Raw genomic sequence first — 19,767 nt, 5'->3', positions numbered from 1 at the left:
AAAGGCATCTGTCAACTTTATAAGTCTGTTTGGCCTGCATAACCAAACCTCTGTCCATGCCATATGAAAGAATAGCATGTAAAATGAAGTCATGAGGACTCAGTAGCCAATGATATTCGTCATGTCTCATCCAGTCTCAGAGCGGTTCCCATGCAGAGGCATCAGCATACATGTTACCTCTTCTGTAGTCTTTTCTGGTCTTCCTCCCCCATGCCTGCAGCCAAGATTCTGAGGAGGTCTCCCTTAGGCAAATCTGATTGATCTCTATTAGCTTTGAACGAATCCACTGCTTTTCATTTCCCGTGGAAACAAAGGCAAAACCTGTCCCCTAACACAACACATTCCCCTCTTTGAACTTTTATTTTGAAGCCAAGACATTAGTAAAATATCTAGGCTGATGTAAGGCAGCAGTCCTTTCCATAATCCTGTGTCTCTCAGCAGTTGTGGTTCTCTGTTCATTAACATTCAAAAATTTTAAAACTAACAAAGCACAATAAAATGTCTAAATACTTTCCATCCTTACATGGCTTATTTTTTTCTTTATTACTTTTCTTTAAAAGGTTTTATTTTATTGTTCTTAAACTATTTTTCTTTTACGATGGTCTATATCCATTTTTATTGTATCTGTTTAACGGATTTCTCAGTCCAGACCCCTTTAATGTGCACCTGCAGCCTTCTCTGACCATATGAGCCAAATCTTAAACCTGCCGAGGGGCTCCGCACATGGTCCTGACTGGCCCAGCCACTGGAGCTGTTCTCTATGTGACATGGCCTGCCTGAAAAACTGTGGGACTAGGAAGCCATGTCTGACTCCGTGTTTGTGTGTTTGGATCTTTTTTATTTTTTTAAGCTTTCTCAGGACCTATGCAGAAATACATGCCTGACGTTGGCACCACATGTAACCAGTCTTGCTGTTCCCCTAGCCAGCACCCTCATAAGGATACAGAGACTAGTATTAAGTATGAAACTTTGGCCTATAGCTTAGGCTTGTCCCACTAGCTCTTAGAACTTAGGTTAACCTGTTTTTACTAATCTATATTTTAGCATATGTTTTTGTGTGTGTGTGTGTCCAACTTGTTCTGCCTCTCCTGCTGTCTCCTCTATGTCCAGACTCTTCTCTTTCCTTCTTTCCCCAGAAATCTTACCTATACCTTTTGCCTAGCTATTGGCCGTTTAGGTTTATATTACACCAATACAGAAACAAACCGTCACACAGTGTCTATAGCCAGAAATGTTGCAGCATGTTTGTTCCCACAAATAGCCATTTTGGCTGACCCAGATGAGGCTAGAGAGACACAGGAAGTAATGAGGAGAGACTTGGAAAGATTCACAGCTCTTTTAATTTGGGAAAATGGAGAGGAGGGTCAGCTGATCATTTCTCCAGAGCTCTATAGCTCTATCAAGCTTATACCCTCATATCCGAGTACCTACCTAACTTTATTTATTAGTTAAAAAAAAATAAAAGTAGCCACTATAAGCACCCATACCTCCAAAGTAATATAGCTCATACATGAAGATGAGGTGATTTCCAAGATCTCTCTCTCTCTCTCTCTCTCTCTCTCTCTCTCTCTCTCTCTCTCTCTCTCTAATAAAGAGAGATATCTCAGCTGTTGTGGGAGCAGACTTTCTTACAGAAGGCTCAAGAAAAGATCCTAGCACTCCAATCAGGAAACTCACAAACACCTATAACTCCAGGTCTGTGGGATGTGATGCTCTCTTCTGGCCACTGAGTGCTGTGCACTCTCATTCAGAACCCCACAAACACACAGACAGACGGACAGACAGATGCACACATGCATGCACACATGCATGCACACACACACACACCCCTTCACATAACTTTGAAAATAAAAATGAAATCTTAAATCATGTCATACTCTTCTCAGAAGGTATAAAGAAAGTACCCATATCCTTCCTTTTAGTTTATTACATGGTTAGATTATGCCTTTAAACTGTTCCTTCTGTTACTATAAAATACAGCTTTTCTATAATATTTGTATTGTATTTTGAATATTAGAAGGTTTAAAGGAATTATTGGGTTGGTGGATTCCTATCTTACTTCTACTTACATACAGTATTGGTTCCCTAGGAGTTTAAAGTCTTACCTGTTACCACATTTATAAGACCTGATAACATTAAAAATGACACATATTTTTATTTTATGAAGATTATTTATGCAGTAATTAAACAATATTATATACTTGTGTCATTTTTTAAAGCTAAGTTTTTATTTGTAAGACTTATCAGTATTTGGATATACATAGAAAAGCTAACCTAAAAGCCAAAATTAAAGAGGTTCTGAGAATCACAAAATGCCAGGAAAGACAATTCAAAATGTAGCATGACACTTTATAATCTTGGCACAGACAAAGTCCAAAACTGGCACTATCACCTAAGGCTGATGGGGATTCTGAGAAAAGCAGCTTTCATACATTATCCGTGGAGACGTGAAAAATAATTTTTTGAGAAAGTTGTCTGGCCTATCTATAAAACTGACAATACTTATACTTTTGGAGCAAATAAATTTGTTCTAGAGAAACAGTAGAAGTTATATATATATAGTAAAAGTTGAAGCATCAAACAGTTGCAAAATTTATGTATAACTATTAACATTATAAGAAATAAGAAAATGATTTTAAATAGTGATAAGTCAGAGGAATGGATTGCACAGAAATTTTTAGTAATAAATGCTTAAGGGGAAAACAGTATAATGGGATCTGAGCACCCCTGTAAACATAGAAAGTTAACGCTAAGAGACAATGTGAAACTGTGACTTAGCAAAATTCTGTTAAAATATTTTGGATATAATATGCTCCTTAATGCATTGGAACAATCCACTTTAATAGTACTTGGCATAGTTTTGCATTGAGTTGAGTGTTGTTCATCTCAAAGATGACAGAATTATTAGCCTCAGGAGACACTTCTGATATACTCTTGGCTTCTGGGAGCATTGCCAGTTTCTGAAAAAATGTGAAGTGCGTGACATGTGTCTTAGGTGATAACCTCCCTCTCCTCCCTGTTTCAAATATCCAGTTTTGGGTGCCGAGTCTTGGGATGGTGTCCAGGTTGTACCTACCACTTGGGATCTACTGCTGCTGTTCCTGAGAATGGATTTCTCTCCATCATGTTTCATTGTGTACACAGATTCACTTGCCATGTCGATGAGTGGGTCATTGCTGCCCCTAGTTTAGGGATGTAGACGCAGCATAATAGCTGAGGCCCCCATCTTCCTTAAATTGAAACCTCCAGTGAATGACTTTTGGGTTTCCTCCTACTGTGGAACCAAGGTCTTCTGAAGGTGTATGGGGGTTGGGGGCAGAGCCGAGGAAAGTATATACTGTACGTTTCAGGTTGCTCTTGTGTCTCTCTGTTCAGAAGCCTTTGATGGTAGGCTGATGAGACACAGACGCTGTCTTACCTTGTTCACTGAATGTTCACCACTTGGGTCTAAAATGTCCATCTGTCTGCATCGACTTACAAACAAGTATATGCTACCAAAAAAAAGCTTAGCAAATCTGAAGACAGGACTCTAGATACATCGAGTAGGAACTATTTAATCCTAGTATTTCCCTAAATGTTGAATTTTATTTATTCAGACTTATGCTTTCCCCTAAACTTTTGAAATGACCCTGAGCAAGCTTATTAGATTATTTACTACTTGATATGAGAGTAGAAGATAGAATGTTCCCTATTAAACCTCACAAGAGTGCTACAATTGGGTAAGAGAAAACTCCAAAGATGATTGGAAATAAATGTGTCTGGATAGGAGATGTTAATCGCCCCATACTTCCTACAGCATTTAGTAATAAGCCACTCAGACACACTTGGTTCTTTTCGCCATGTTTTTGAATTATATTTTCTCAAGCTTTACTTCTCACTGTGCTGAATCAATATAGAATTATTCCTGGAAGCAATTAGGAACCAATGACTCCTACTTCCCTCTCAGAGTACTCACAGTCCCCAGAAAATTACTGGGTCAAGTTGAAACAGATAAGACTAGGTTCTATTTATTGCCTCTTAAAGAAGTCATGCAAAATAACTTTAAATAGAGCAGGAAGGAATCATATAAGAAAATGTCACAATGTTAATTATAAACTAAGACCCATTTTGCTGTCCTGTGGAATTTCGTATAAGGAGTGTCTGTCACAAAAAGCATGTCAATCACTGAAGTAAAAAAAAAAAAATTTAAAAAGGACATTACCATAGTCAGGCCTGTGTACATCTTATAAGTTACACTAAACATTCACGCTTTATTCAACACACAGGTATCTATTAAAAGAACATTGGAGGTCCCATAATTGTTGTTGGTAACGAAATAAGCAGGAGAGACAAGTAAGACCTTTCAAAGGATTACTGGGTAGAGGCATACATCAATGTTCTCAAATCTACAGTGGTCTACAAGGCAGAAATGATGTTTTTCAATACAGAATCATGAATTCTGGATGTGGAAAATCAATGAGAGTGTCATCAGTTAAACACCGCGAGCAGCATGATGTCTTGAGCTGGGCACCTTGGCACATGCCCATTACTCAGAAAGCTGAGGCAAAGCACCACAAGTTCAAGGCACCCCTTTACCACATAATTGATTCAAGGCAAGCTTGAGGTACACAACGAGTTCAAGATGAGCCTGGTGTACACAGTGAGACTGTCCCCAAAAACTTTTTTGAAGGGAAGAAATGATTTCTTAAGCAAATCAGGAAATCAAGAGCATTCAGCGGCATGACTTGCCTGTGAGAGGACTGTGAGTCTATTAATGCTTCAGGGGCCAATCTGTGGGGGTGTGTGGCAAAAGTCAGGGTGGAAATGTAGGGGCCGAGACTAGGAAAAGAAGGTCAGAGACAGGGTTGGGCAGATGTTCAGGGCCTTGTGTGTTCTGCCAAACAATCCAATGTGTCTGTTCTGGTGGTGATGAGTTCTGCGTTGGGAGGGTAACTCTGGTACCAATCAGGAAGTGCTATCAGAGAAAGATAAACAGTGACTAGTGGGAAGAACAGGGGCAAGATTTTGCAGAGGTGATGAGATCTCAGATTCAGACACTGAGGCAGGGTTTGGAAGGCCCAGAAAAGACTTGAGATATTTAATTTAGAATTGATGGAATTTAAGGTAATGGCTAGTGGGAATGAAAGGAATGCCAAGCTGAAGATGACCTTCTGAGTGTGTGGGACAAAGTGCTACACCTTGAATGATGAAGATGATGGGAGGAAGGGGTATGTGCTTCTCTCTCTCTCTCTCTCTCTCTCTCTCTCTCGATGATGATGATGATGAAGACAGAGTTGTACTTGTTTAACCCAGTGTACATTACGGAACACAAAGAAAAATAGTCTCTGTAACATGAGGAAGCTGAAATGGGAATTTAAAACTCATTAGCAGAGAAACAATAACTAAGGCAATGGAGAAAATTTCACAGAAAAATTGAAGTTAGGGTGAAAGGGTAATACATGTATAAAGAAAGAATATGAACATAGTAAGAAAAGGCCCTGAATTCCCAAAGACCCATTTTCAATCTTCTTGTTTCTTAAAAACTACTGGGACTTCTCATGTGTGGAAAATGCTTCAGAGCGCAGATGGCTTTTGTAGCATCCCATGCGTAGTGTCCACGGCTATGAAATATACAATGAATATTACTGGGGTTTTCTGCTTAGGTTCTTGCTACTGTTGATAAAATAACTTAAAAATGGACTCGAAAGGGAGCATGGCAACAATTTTATTAGTGATTTAGAGAAAAACTAAAGGTGGACAAGCTGTAAATCTTGCCAGATGCCCAGAGAAGGAAGACTAAGGGAGAAAAGGAGAACCCCTGCTGTTTGTGAGTAGTCATGGGTGGAAAGCCTTGGGGTGGGGAGTCGTTTTAGATACACAAGTGAGGTAGCCCAGAGCAGAGGAGAAGACATGCCCAGGCTTTACAAAGTTTCCAGATGAAAAAGAGATAGAAAAGGAGGCAAAGGAAGTGTTAGGGTTCAGAAAAGTAGATACCGCATGGTGGAGGCTCAACAGCACTGCCTTACTTTGATTAGTATTACGGCAACTTAGCACAAGCTGGAGTCATCTGGGAAGAGGGAAGCTCAATTGAAGAAAAGTCTACATCAAATTGGACCTGTTTTTTGATGAATCATTGATGTGGCAAGGCCCAGCTCACTGTGGGCAGTGCCAACCCTGGGTTTGTGTCCCAGGTTATCTTAAAAAGCAAGTGGAGCAAGTCGTTAGGAGCAAGCCTGAAGGCAGCTTCCTCTGTAATCTCTGCTTCAATCCTGCCTCCAGGTCCCTGCCTTGGTTTCCCTCAGTGATGGACTGGAGTTTGTCAGCTGAAATAAATCCTTTCCTTCCTGAAGGCTTTGGTGATGGCATGTATCATAGCAACAGAAAGCAAATAGGACATGGCCAGGAGTGATGCAAGCAGTTGCAAGGGGGAAACACTTCAGAGAAGGATATTTGTATTATCTCATTAAGAGGATAGTTATCTTCTTACCTTCCTAACATGGCTTTAGTATCTTCAAGAGTGGTTTCTTGGCCAAGTGATTGACAGGGTGAGCCAGATTGACTCTTAAGGGAGGAGAGGATAGTAACTATCTGAGTAGATGAGAATATCATAGCTCCACCCAGAGCAAGAGGCTGATTCTATTCTTGTTTGGTTTTGGGGTCTCACTGTGTAGCCTTTGTTGGCCTGAAATGCACTATGTAGAGCAAGGTTAACCCAAATTTATAGAGATCCACCTACCTCTGCCTCCGGAGTGCTGGAATTAAAGGTGTACACCATCATGCTTGATGTGGAATCCTATCCTTTTAAACAGAAGGAACTAGCTTTCCCATAATGGAACATTTACAAGGGAGTTGTCCACAAAGCTCTGATACACAACCTCAATAGTCACTAAGGCTATCGCGACATTCCCTCAAGAGTTGAGACTCTAAAATCATTTCGGAGATGGGCTGAAATTGAGAAATAGATATAACCCTTACCGCCATGAAATCGGGAGATTCAGTTCCAAAGGTGTTCAGCAGGCGAGAGCAGTGTAAGTCACAGCCTGAGACGCAACTTCCTGACATTGGCGCTCACTTAGGGGAAAGGAGATAGTGATCCCAAACTCCCTTCTGGCATCCCTGGCTTCTAGCCTAGTCACTTCTGGCCACAGACAAGAATGGACTTGCTGCTGTCATGGTCCCTGCCTTAACCTACCCACCCATGTCTATCCCTCATCCTCCTCATTAGCATAGGTGGGCTTCTGTCAAACTAAAACAGTTTCCGCCTAACTTAACAGTTATCATCTTATTTCCTCTGGAGATGTTGTTGCTTGGAATTTTTAAACAGCTTGAGCTTTAGTTTTTAAATTTTTCTTAGTTTTAGTCAAATGTGCCTTCAGGTCCCACCCAGAATACCAGATCACATTTTATTTCCGCTGCCCCTCTAACATTACATTTAGTCATCACATGTCCCCATGTTTCTCTTGATTCTGAGTCCTCAGAATTTCCTTCCCTCTACCCTTATTACCTTGCCTGCTTTGAGAACAGGTGAGCTCTTTTGAGGTCCCTTTAATGGAATTTACTGATGCTTTGCTCAATATTAGATAGGCTGTTTAGTTTGAGGGAGAATGGTCACAAAGAAAATGCTTTATCCCATGCTCTAAAGGGTATGCCCAATCATGCATTATTGCTGAGGTGACCCTGCTCAGCTTACTGAGATAGCCCATGTCAGGTTCTCCCACAGTAAAATCTTCCTCTCCTTCCCCTTTCTACATGGGGCTGTTGGGAAAGATATTGCTATATATAATATATAAAAAGCAATAGTGTGCTGTTTGAATGAGATGTCCCCCAAAATTCTTGGGCATTTGAATACTTGGTTCCAGTTGGTGGCTGTTTCAGGGAGGATTGGAAGGTATGATTTTGCTGGAGGAAGCGTATCACTGGAGTAGGCTTTGAGGTTTCAAAAGACTTGTCCATTTTGAGTAAGCTTTCTCAGCTTCCTGTTTCTGATCCAAGATGGGAGCTCCCCGCTGCTGCATCAGGCACCATTTCTGTCTGCTGTCATGCTTCCTCACTGTTAGGGTTACAGGCTCTTCTCCCTCTGGAACTGTAAGCCCAAAATAAACCCTTCCTTCTATGGGTTGCTTTGGTATTGGTGCTTTATCACAGTGATAGAAAAATAATTAAGACCAAGATGCAGGGTGATACCCTGCTTTTAGGATGTGAAAGCTATCTGGTTTATCTAGAATTCTACAGGAGATTTGTTTTTCTATCCCTACTTGTTTATTAACATACAGGGATTGGGGGAATGACCTAATATTATTTTACTTGTTTTGTTGTCATGGACACTAGTGGCTCTTTGAGATATTCAGTACTACTTTTTATTGTTTTATCATTTGATCTTTGATTTTAGGCTTTCTAAGAACTTCCTGTGAATTTACAGTTCTTGAGGCTCATTTTATGTACTTCTTTTCCTTCCATCCCTAGCCCCAAATCGACAGTTTCCTATGAACTTGATCCCTTTTTTTTTTTTTTAAATCAGGGAATGGTATTGGAAACCAATCTCTAGGTAGGACATGTATTCCATTTTTAAAAAATTCAGATTGCTGCCATGTTGACTTCTGCTAAGGTGTTTTAGTTTGGCAAGCATATTAAATGTCCAAAATTTTGCTAAAGAGAAAAAGTCTTATCTCGGACAGAACTTATGCATGCCACTAATTATAGATCAAATAAAGATTAATAAATGACACAGGCATATTAAAACATTATGGAGGGAACAGTATCAAGCCTGTTGAAGCAACCTCTTCTTAAGGAGTTTCTTGCAGGTAATCACACCTGCTTTTTGTGTTAAATTTCTACATAGTAGGAAGATTCTGTTTCGCAGAATATGAAAATAACGTTACTTCACCGAGCTTCTGAAGAATTCTGGGAACTCAGAACTGTTTCCAGAAACAGTCTCCTTGGTCTTCCTCACAGCATCCCACAGGGTGGGTATCTGAGGAAGGCTAAGAGCAGCAGGGAGGGAATGCTTTGGGAATTCCATTCTGAGACACAGGGGTTCCAGCATCTGCTCTGAAGAGATACGGAGTCAGAGCAAACACCTATGGCCAGACTCCTGGCGTGAAAAACCAGACTGGATTAGATTTTGCAATCATATTATACAATTTGTTAAGGATGACAAACTCCTGTTCAAGTGTCTGCCTTAAAATTAATGCTAAATGCTGAAATCTTTACCCCAGAAACACCTGCCAGTATCTACAAAGTCTGGGTTAGAAGCTGTAAGATAAATAGCTCTTCTCTGTGAGTGGCACTGAGTAAGGTTAATCATGGGAGACATGCTCACTGATCTGCAGATAAATGAGGTTGAGTGTTTAAAAAAGAGAATTGGTTTATGTAGCTTGAGAGATTGGAGAGAAGATATAGATATTTGCACATAATCAATACTGAGATGGAATCAAGTATAGAACCAAATTTATTGACAAATTTTAAATGGGCCTGTGAGTGTAATGTCATCATCAGGATTGGATAGAAACAGAGCAAGTAAGATTCTGATATTTAGTGAGAATTTTACAGCTTAGTTCTAAAAAAGAAGAGCAATTCAGAGAGAATGGTGAATTAGTTTCACGTATTATAAAGAGATATAAGTATTTAAAAGGCAGCCATCTTGGGTTAGGAGTGCAGCGCTGGGGTGAAGGTTGTGTCCACACGTGCAGCGAAGGACGTGTCCACACGCGCAGCGAAGGACGTGTCCACACGCTCAGTGAAGGACGTGTCCACACGCACAGTAGAAGGACGTGTCCACATGCGCAGCATTCCCAGTTTACCCCTAGCTCAGAATGAAAAAACTAAACACACACACACACACACACACACAAAATTGGCCAAGAATAATCCACAGAACTAAATCAAATATCTGTAGTACTTCACCCTAAAGGAAAACCAACTTTACAAAATGTTCTAGTCATGTTCTCAGGGAAGACTGTAGCTGAACAGTGTGAATGAGGAATGAGGCTTGGTTCTGGTGGCTAGGTACCCTAGACCGAGTGGTTCTCCACCTTTCTCATGCTGTGACCCTTCAATACAGTTCCTTATGTTGTGGGGACCCCAACTATAGAATTATTTTCGTTTCTACTTCATAATTGCTACTGTTATGAATTATATTGTAAATGTCTGTGTTTTCCCCTTGCGTAGGCAACCTCTGTCAAAGAGCTGTTACACCTCTCAAAGGGGCAGTTACCCTGTAGCCAGTGTTCTTGTTGGACATTCTTGGACCACCCGCTTGCAAATAAGAATGCGGAGACTTATTATTAATTATGAAAGCTTGACATTTGGTGTAGGCTTGTTTCCAACTATCTCTTATAACTCAGGTTAACCTGCTTCTATTAATCTAGGTTCTGCCACGTGGCTTCTACCTTTTCTCAGTATGGCACGTCTGACTTCTTCCTAGTCTGCTGTTGAAATCCCATGCCTAGATTCTGCTTCTTCCTTTCTCTCCTGGGAAATCCGCCTATTTTTGCCTGCCTAGCTATTGGTCATTCAGTTCTTTATTAAATCAATAAGAAGGTCCCTTGGCCAAGATATATCTTCACAGCATACAAAAAGATTATCCCACAACATGTCCTGCACGTTGAGAACTGCTTCCCTAGACACTGAGGAATGAATCTGCTTTCTAAGCCATAGAATGTGAGTCTGTTTTCCTGAGTGCTGGAAGAAGAGTTTTCTATACGTAAGGCATTTGGAATTGGTTAACCCTCTCTTTCATTTTTAGCTTGTCTTCTTTAATCCATAGTAGCTAAGAACAAAAAAATATTCATTAGTGTGTCTTCCAAGGACTAGTGCTTTTCTCTCAGTTTTCCATTTTTAAGAAAAGGTAGCCTTTTCTTCTTTTACTCCCTCCTTTCTTCCTTCCTTCTTTTCTTCTTCCCTTCCTTCTTTCCTGCCTGCCACCTGTCCACCTGCCCTCCTTTTCTTCCTACTTTTGTATGGTAAATACGGCTGTGGATGTTCATCCGGGTATGAGTGTGTATGCATCTCAGTGTGTGTTCATGTATGCATTTGGAAGCCAGAGTTCAATGGTGGGTGTCTTCCTCAAGACTCCCTACCTTACTTTTTGAAATAGGATCTGTTATTGACCCTAGAACTCACCAATTTGGCAAGGTTGCTGTCTAATTAGCCCCAGGGATGTGTCTCCTTCTTAATCCCTTGGGATTATAGGTGTGTGATGCTTTGCCTGGCTTTTATGTGGATGCTAGGGAACCAAACAGTGCTTAGTGAACAAGCACTCTACCTACTTAGCCATCTCTCTGTCTGGGTCTCTCTTTGCTTTTAATTTTGCTTTATTTTATGCTTTATTTTATTTTTGCCATACTTGAGATTTAATCTAGCAAACACGTTGACTTTTGATTGAGTTCTAATTACTTTTCTGCTGCACACATTCAGTTATTTGCTTATTTAAATATTTAACAAACATATAATTTTTTTGTATTACAACCACTAGATAGACATGGATATTCTAGCAACAAATAAAGCTCAGTTTTGCTCTCTTGAGCTTTGAGCTTGTATTCAAATTAGGAGGAAATGCTGGGAGAAATGATATATGCCTGTAAACCCAGCACTCGGGAGGCTCAGGCAAAAGATCAGAGTTCAAAACCCACCAAGGCTACATAGTAATATCTTTTCTCAAAAAACTAAATCAGTCCAAACCAAACCAAGCCTGACAGACCAACAAATAATATTAAATGGGGAAGACAGAAAATAAGTGACTATATAATATAACAAGAGGTAGTAAATGTTGTGAAGAAAAATAGAGCAGGTATAGATGTAGTATTATTTGGGTTTTTGTTTATTCTGTTGTTTCCAGTATGTGGAGTTCTCCTTCCTTGAGCATAAACAGCTTTTACACAAATTGTGCTAGAATGAATGGCATTATCTCACAGAGCTCTAGTCTCTGGATTATATTACTGATCCTGCAGATTTTATCAACGAAGGAAGCTATTTGTGAACCAGGAAACAATTGTTTGCTTTTCATGGCAGCCTGCCTGTGGGAGATGGAAATGTTCTAAAGGCAGACTCATTCCTTAGGGTAGACGCTTGTTTAATAAATAATAAATAAATAAGTGAAATTTAAAAATCATTTTTAAAATTGAGATGTCAACTGCTTTCTGAGCAAGCTCTGAGGAGGAAGGAAACTATACAGAGTGTTTGTTTATGTGTGAATTCATAAATGGGGACCTTCACACTTTCTTCTCAAATTGTTTGGAACAACTGGATCTTCCACAGCACACCCTGCTGTGGTGGGGAGCAGTGCAGTCCCCAGCATGCCAGTTGGGAGGAGAAGCCTGCTGAGTGTTCGTGTTTTCTCAATTTTGAGCTGGGGAATGGGACATACACATCCTGTTTTTTTTTTTCCCTAGAACTTTCCCCTATGACCTCTCTACTTAAGACTTTGGTTAGTTTAAGCCATGGGGCTTTGGTTTCATTGTGATGGAAAAAGATTATTAGTCACCTACAAAAAAATAGTCTAAGGAACGTTTTGACATTTAGTTTTGAAAGTATGTGGGAGCCAAGTTACTGCTTGCAATGGCTGAGTACACGTGTGATTGAGGACATGTTTCTTCCATATTTAACAGTCTCCAGTTGCCAGCAGCATTGTTAATAAAGGGCTTAGCACCCTGTGAACACCTAGGGTTGCCTGATTATACCTACTATAGTCATTTTTTCCTTCAAGTTCCTAAAGGGAAATAGACATTCTAGGTAGTAACTAAAAAAGACCAAAGCTAGATAATATTTTGTTGTGGTTGTTGTTTTACTTGTCTGTTTATTTTGAGTGTCTGTCTGTCTGTCTTTACTTCTAAAGTTTGTACAATACTTGTTTCTAGCCTACAAAGTTGTCATAAGTAAAATATAAATTAAAAGGTATGTGGCATCAGAAGCGACGTCTCTCTGTTGTTTCCCTGTGTTTTGAGGGGCCAATGGTGTCAAGAACATGGTCTTTAGACCTAGACTTCCAGCACTCAGGTCTATTAGCCAGATGGAAGATGTTGGGCAAATTACTTAGTCCTTCTGTGCTTCTCAGAACATCCATATCCAGTGTGGGGTCCTGGGTGAAAAATTATTAATACAAACATTCGGAACAATATGAGGAGCATTAGGGTACTTAAGAATTCCTAGCTGTTGGGGCTAGGAAGAAATGGCTCAGCAGCTAAAATGCTTCCTACTCTTGTAGAGAACCAGAGTTTAGTTCTAAGAACCCATGCTAGACAGTGTATGAAGAGTTATGACTCCAGCTCCTGGGGAGTCCCATGTATGCTCCTGACTTTTGAGGGCATCTGCCCACATGTGTATGTATATACACACACACACGCACACACACACGCACATACACACATGCACACACACACACACACACACACACACAGAGAGAGAGAGAGAGAAATAATAATAAATAAATCTTAGAACAATTTTCAGCTGTTTGCATCCTTGTTTATTGCTGCCTTTCATAGCTACTTCTCTGTTGCTGTGATAAGACACCATAACCAAGACAACTTATAAGAGAAAGCATTTAACTGGGCTTACTGTTTCAGGATGTTAGAGTCTATGGCACAAAAGTAAAAGCGTGGTGCTAAGAACAACTGAGAGCTCACATCTTGAGACACAAGTATGAGGCAGAGAGAGAACACTGGGAATGACACAGTCTTTTGAATCTTCCAAGCCTGCCCACGGTGAGCCACCTCCATCAACAAGGAAACACCCCTCATCTTCCCAAGCAGTTACACCAACTGGGAACTAGATATTTAAACGTATGAGCTTCTGAGGGCCATTCTTGTTGAAACCACCACACTACTATAGCTTATATATTCATTGTGGATTTGAAACCCATATTCCAATTTAGTATGCTAAACCACATAGAGTCTAATTTTCTTTTAGGCAACAACCCAAGGAACCATCAAATTTACTAAGGACTACCACCAACTGACCAAATATCAGTGTCCCTAAGATCTTTCAATTAAACCAACTTAGCTAATGAACATATTTAATTCATTAAAAGTTAAAACATGACCATCAGTTTGTCAAATGATGATTACTGGAATATGACATACCAGTACGGTGTGGGAGGTCCTTCTGTCTATATGTTGCTTTTATTGGTTAATGATTAAAGAAACTAACTTGGCCTATAGCATAGGAGGAGGAAGGCAGAGTTAGAGAGAGGTGATGGAGCCGAGAACTTTAGCTGGTAAGCCACAACCATGTAGTGATACACACATTAATGGATATGGGTTAAATTAATATGTAAGAGTTAGTTAATAAGAAGCTAGAGCTAATGGACCAAGCAGTGATTTAATTAGTATGGTTTCTGTGTGATTATTTCCGGGCTAAGTGGCAGGGAACCAACAAGCGGCCCTTCCCTCCATCACCAGTATTTTATAACAGCAGAGCTAAAACTACTGGAGCTAGATGCAGAGGAAGACAGCCTTAGAGCCATGTGGAGGACTCCTGGGCACCTCCCCAAAGTCTTGGATGCCTTGCAAGATGTAGACCTAATGTTACTAGGGTTTCCAAAAGTGGCTAAAATCTGGTTTTTCAAGTGTGAGTCTGCTGACATTTGCATTTGACAAGTATGTACCTATTGTCCTGGGCAAGCACAATCTATTCAAGGACTGGGCATGTGCCCCCATGCCTCCCACTTGTGAGCTCTGCTCTAAATGTTGTGCTTGTATCTGCAGTAGGTTATACTGTCCTCTAGAGGATGGTGGTCACCAGGGCCCCCAAATAGTGCACTAGTTTGGAATGCTACTAAGTTATGAATTTGTACCTGAAATGCTCCAAAACTAAGAATAAATATCCTTTGCTCTGTAATAAAAGTTCCTATTTTCAACCTGGCTCCTGAGTGTCTGTGGCCAAATTTGAACATGTATTGTCTCCTAAAACAACTAACACTTGGAGTCGTAAAGTCAGGGAGGGTAGCAAAAACTGGAGGGGGGAGCTGACTTCCGAAACAAGAGAAAGAAATGTCGAGAAATACTAAATATTTAAGCTGTAGAGATTTGGGAGGTTGGCATCGAGCTCAGCTAAGGAAAGGAATTTTGAATGGAAACAGTAAGTACTCTTTTGGCTTAGGTAGCGATAATTAGGGAGGACGTATATGAAGACATCTCTTGAAATTGCTGTTATATTTTACTTCATTTTAAAAGAACGTTGAAGGGCTAGGAGCCTTTTTTGAATTATTAATTTTTAAGTTGAAATATTAATTGAATATTTTGGGGAGATGAAGGGTCACCTTACGAATGCCAAGAGACTGTGTGATATTTTGTAAGTTATCCTCAAATCTTTTTAATGCTTTAGATCCTTCAGATAGAGAGATGAGGGCACTGACTGCCTGGCTTTTTCTTTTTTCTTTCTATTTTCTTCCACATACCCAGGGCAAAATTCTGCTCATTGAAAGTTCTTAATGAGTTCCTTTGAATTATTTAAATGTTTCTCAATTTTAAACGTTTATGACTGAAATGTGTTTCTTTCTACCAACTCTAGAAGTTGCCAAAGTGAAAGGAGACACAGCTCAGAGGAACTCAGAATACACTCTGGTTTTAAGAACCAAACAATGCAGTTCTTACTTTGAAATCCCTCTCTCTTTGCATATCCTTATCTTCTTAAAATATTTATTTGGGGATCTTATGACAGAAGGCTTTTTCTTCCTAGGGTTTCACCATTTCCTGAACTAGACATGAAATAAAAAACACATTATATTTCTCTTAGAATTCAAATCAAAAGATGTTGGCTGACAAAGCCCACTGCCTTGTTCAAAACAGAGGATTAGAAGCATTGCGCTGTACTTGGGTTTAGTTCCAGGAATTGCTCTGAAATTGTCTTCAAAGTGAGGGGATGTGCAGACAGTGTCTCCATCTTCCAAGCCTGAGGCTGGCTTGCTGTTGCACGGATGAGCTTCTCTGTCCCAGCTCATCTGCTGAATTCACCCCTGCCCCTTTGATCAGCTGTGCTCTCTTCCAGTATCTTCATGAACACGCCAACAGAACAGTTGTGGGATGAGCTTGACTTTGGTTGTTTAGATCACTTTGTTTGCCAGGAAGTTTTCCCTTCTGGCAATAAGACAGCCCAAACCATAAAACATAGTCCAGAAGGCACAGGGCTTGTCAAATGAAAAGTACTTGGTTGGCAAAGAGTGAAATTTCACTACTAATTATAGATTCTTCTCCCTTATTAGTTCTTTTATTTGTCCGGCCTTTCTTTGGAAGCGCCATGTTTCTACATGAGAAATTCTCCTGAGGGAAAAATGAGAGGAGAGGACTTTAAAGAAGCTGGTGGCCTCCCTAAGCTGTTTAGAAGCCATTAGGGGTGATGGAGGAGACAAGCAGTGACATCTGTGTTTGTCTCATGATTCACAACGAAGACAATGTGCACAGAAAGTATTTTTAAAACTAATTTTCCAAACAAAATGTTGCGAAAATTTCTCAAACTATGTTAGCTTGTTTATTGTGCCCCACTCCATCTTGACTCTCTGGATGTACTTGTTTTGTTATTACATTAACAATTGAAATACATTTCTTATATTTGTTTGTTTTCCTCTCAGAGGTGATGTATTTCCTATTCCAACAGGGATTCTTCATTCAACAATTATTTGTAAAGTACCAATTCCATGTAAGGCATGCCGATATAAAAAAAAATGGAAAGAAAGGAAGAAATGAATGGGCCGGAGAAATGGCTCAGTGACAAGAACACCTTGCATGCAAGCGAGAGGACCTGAGTTCTGATGACCCCAGTACCCACACTCTTTAACAGAAAGAAAGTGGGAGGTGGCCACTCATGATTGTAAAGCAGTGTTGTGTTGGAAGAGACAGGAGGACAATTAAGACTTTCAGGCAGTGGGCACAGCTCCAGGTTCAGTGTGAGAGCCTGAATAAGGTGGAATGTTATGGAGAAGGAAGCCCTGCCCCCATCTCCTGTATTAGTGCCACAGACATATATAACACACATGCGCACAAATACACACAGAAGAATAAATGAAAACCAATTTACATATGCCCATAAATAATAATCCGTTAACCAGAATTCACTCTTCTAAGTTGACAAGCTATTGTGGCAGGCTTGTGTGACTTATTGGCAAAGGATTTTGTCCTTGGTAAAAGCTGAAATATTAGTTACTTCACTTCACGTCATGTTCTGAATTTTCAACTCCACTCCAGTATCTGTAACTAGACCAAAGATTCATTTTTTATGAAACCTTTGAAATTTTTATTAATTTTACTTTCTGTCTAGCATATTCTTCTTTGTAAGAAGTCTTATGAACTTTTAAAAAATAACAAGATATTATATATATGTATATATATTCTAAATTTAGCTTGCAAAAAAATTTATAAATATTTCATACCTGAATTTTCTCTAGATTACAATGTTAAAAATAAAATGGTAAGCTTTTGAATTAGACCAAGTTGAATTTTAGTTCTTCTGAGTGTTAGCATTTTGCTGTAAACACTGTCACTTGTGTTTTAGAGTTTAAATAATTACATTTCTTACTGGAAGGAGCTAAATGTTGTTATGTTTTTAGGTGATCTGAACTCCTGGGATGTGTTCATTTGCCTGCCTTCCAGAGAAGCCAGTGGGAAACCCTGCATACCCAGGGAGCACATGTGTCGACTAAGTCTACATCAAAAGGTAAACACTGTCGAAGTATAAAGACATTTTTATCAATCCTATGGATATTATTAAAAGGGAACTTTTTAGGCCTATATATTGTTGTTTTTAATTCTTGAAAAAAAAATGGAACCACTTTATCTTTGGGAAAAGTTTCATAAAGAGTTAGTTGGCTTTCTGTCAAACCAGCATATAAAGAGGGAAAATCTACCTCTGTATTATAAAATTGACTCACAGTTTCAGAGCGTAAAGCCATGGTTGTTTGGCCTTGCTGACCTTGAGCTAATGGTGAGGCTATACATCACAAAGTGAGTGTGTGGTGAAGAAAATTGTTCACCTTGTGGTATCCAGGAAGCAAGGAGACTGAGGAAGGAAATGACCAGGTTCCCAATATTTCCTTCAGCAGCTTGTTCCAGTGGTCTAACTTCCTCGAGTGAAGCCAGACTTCCCAAAGATTTCACCAGGTTCCCATAACAAACAAGCCACTGACTAACCCTTTACTCTATGACTCTGGGGGCATTGAAGATACAACATGTAATTCCATGCCTTATAATTCATCTTATAATTAGAAACAAATTTTGTGTTGTTTTTAATATAATCTCCAGCTTGAGCTCTTAATAGTTTTTTTTTAACTCAATAAAGCACAAACTTTACCTAGAATTATGTAGCTTATTGCATGGTGCTTATCCTCAATTCAATGATTCATAGTAGAAAAATATTTCCTATATCATTGTACTGACCTTTTCAAACTTAGCATATGCCCTAGTGAGCTTTAATTGCCATGGTGAATCAACCCACAGTCCCCTAAGAGAAAAGACTTGAGTGAAGGATTGTCTGGGTCAGATTGGCCTGTGTGCATGTCTGCGAGGGATTATTTTGAATAGTAAATTATAAAGGCGGTCCAAGCCCTACAGGCTATAGGCTGCAAAATCACTAGGCAGATGGTCATGAGATATATTAGAAAGCTATCTGAGCATAAGCCCATGAGCTAGTTAGAGAGTTAACCAGCAAGCAACAGCATTTCTTCATGGTTTCTGCTCCAAGCTCCTCTTGTCCTGCTTTCTCCAGAAAGTGACCCAGAAGTATAAATTGAAATAAACACTTTCCTCCCATGGTTGCTTTTGCTTGGAGAGTTTTATCACAGCAACAGAAACAGAACTAGAACATCATATTAAATTGCAAAAAAAAAATGTAATTACTTTCTCAACTTAAAACTGAAGTTCAGTATTTACTGTCTACAGTATGTGAACGTCATAAGTGAAGATGAGACGAAAACTTGCCCAGTGTGCCAGTCATTATACTAGATGAGTTAGGTATTGTTGATACTTGTGACAAGTCTGGGAGGAAAGGGAAAAAACCCAGCTGGTTTTTATCTCCTGACTGAAGCTGCAGTGCCTACCCTAATGACGCAGTGGCACAGACAGGCTAAACAAGCTCATTTTTCTTCTCATTTTTTTTCTTGTAACTTTTTACTTCTTTGACTTTTAGGCTGAGAACTTTCTTTTCGTGTGTTAGGGTTTTGTTTTTAAAAAGCCAAAGTTTGGTCTTGAACTCACTATGCAGTCTAGACTTGGCCTAAAATTTGCAAAAGATTTCCTGTCCCAGCACCGCCCACTCCTGCCCCAGTGTGGAGACCTTTGTATATCGGAGTCATTTCTTCTTTACATTCCTCCTTTCCCCTCCTCTTACTTCTTCTTTACCAGCTTCCCCCTCTGTCCCCTCCTCTTCCACTCCCCCTCTTTCTTTCTTTTCTTTCACCGGCCTGAGATCCCTAGCACTATCTCTAATCACAGCCATTCCATGTCTGTTTTCACCACACTCTCTCACCTTATGCTTTATGACACCACTACCCAAATCTCAACTACCCTTTATCCTTAAAGATTCTCAAGTCTGCACCTAACCTTCAGAGCAGTCTCCCAGGCTTGAGACTTGTGCATGCCTCTCCACCTGGCCTTGATGCCCCACTGATGCCTTAAACCCAAGCTCCTTAGCCATTATGTCCAGTCAGTTATAATATGACCAAGTACTCATTCCCCTCTTAGATTATAATCTGTCCTTCATTTTCACACCCTCACTCTCCTTTCCGAACAAACACACAAAATAAGTACATAACCCTGAAATAGTCTGCAGAGAAGCTAATAAAAGAACCAAGGGGAGGGAAAGAAA

At 39.8% G+C, this 19,767-nt stretch overlaps 1 protein-coding gene across 2 annotated transcripts in view; it reads left to right on the top strand.

The window, feature by feature from the left end:
• The window catches only part of Cped1 (cadherin like and PC-esterase domain containing 1), a 280,079-nt gene that overhangs the window by 47,732 nt on the left and 212,580 nt on the right, over positions 1–19,767 (top strand). For both annotated transcript variants that reach the window (XM_057776723.1, XM_057776730.1), the window contains one exon: positions 17,516–17,622. In XM_057776723.1, coding sequence (XP_057632706.1) covers positions 17,516–17,622 — 107 coding nt within the window. The remainder of the gene's footprint in view (positions 1–17,515; positions 17,623–19,767) is intronic.

This window comes from Chionomys nivalis, chromosome 1, assembly GCF_950005125.1.
Source record: "Chionomys nivalis chromosome 1, mChiNiv1.1, whole genome shotgun sequence".
NCBI lineage: Eukaryota > Metazoa > Chordata > Mammalia > Rodentia > Cricetidae > Chionomys > Chionomys nivalis.
Note: the sequence above shows the minus strand (reverse complement) of the source record. Positions and strands in the feature narration are given on the sequence as shown.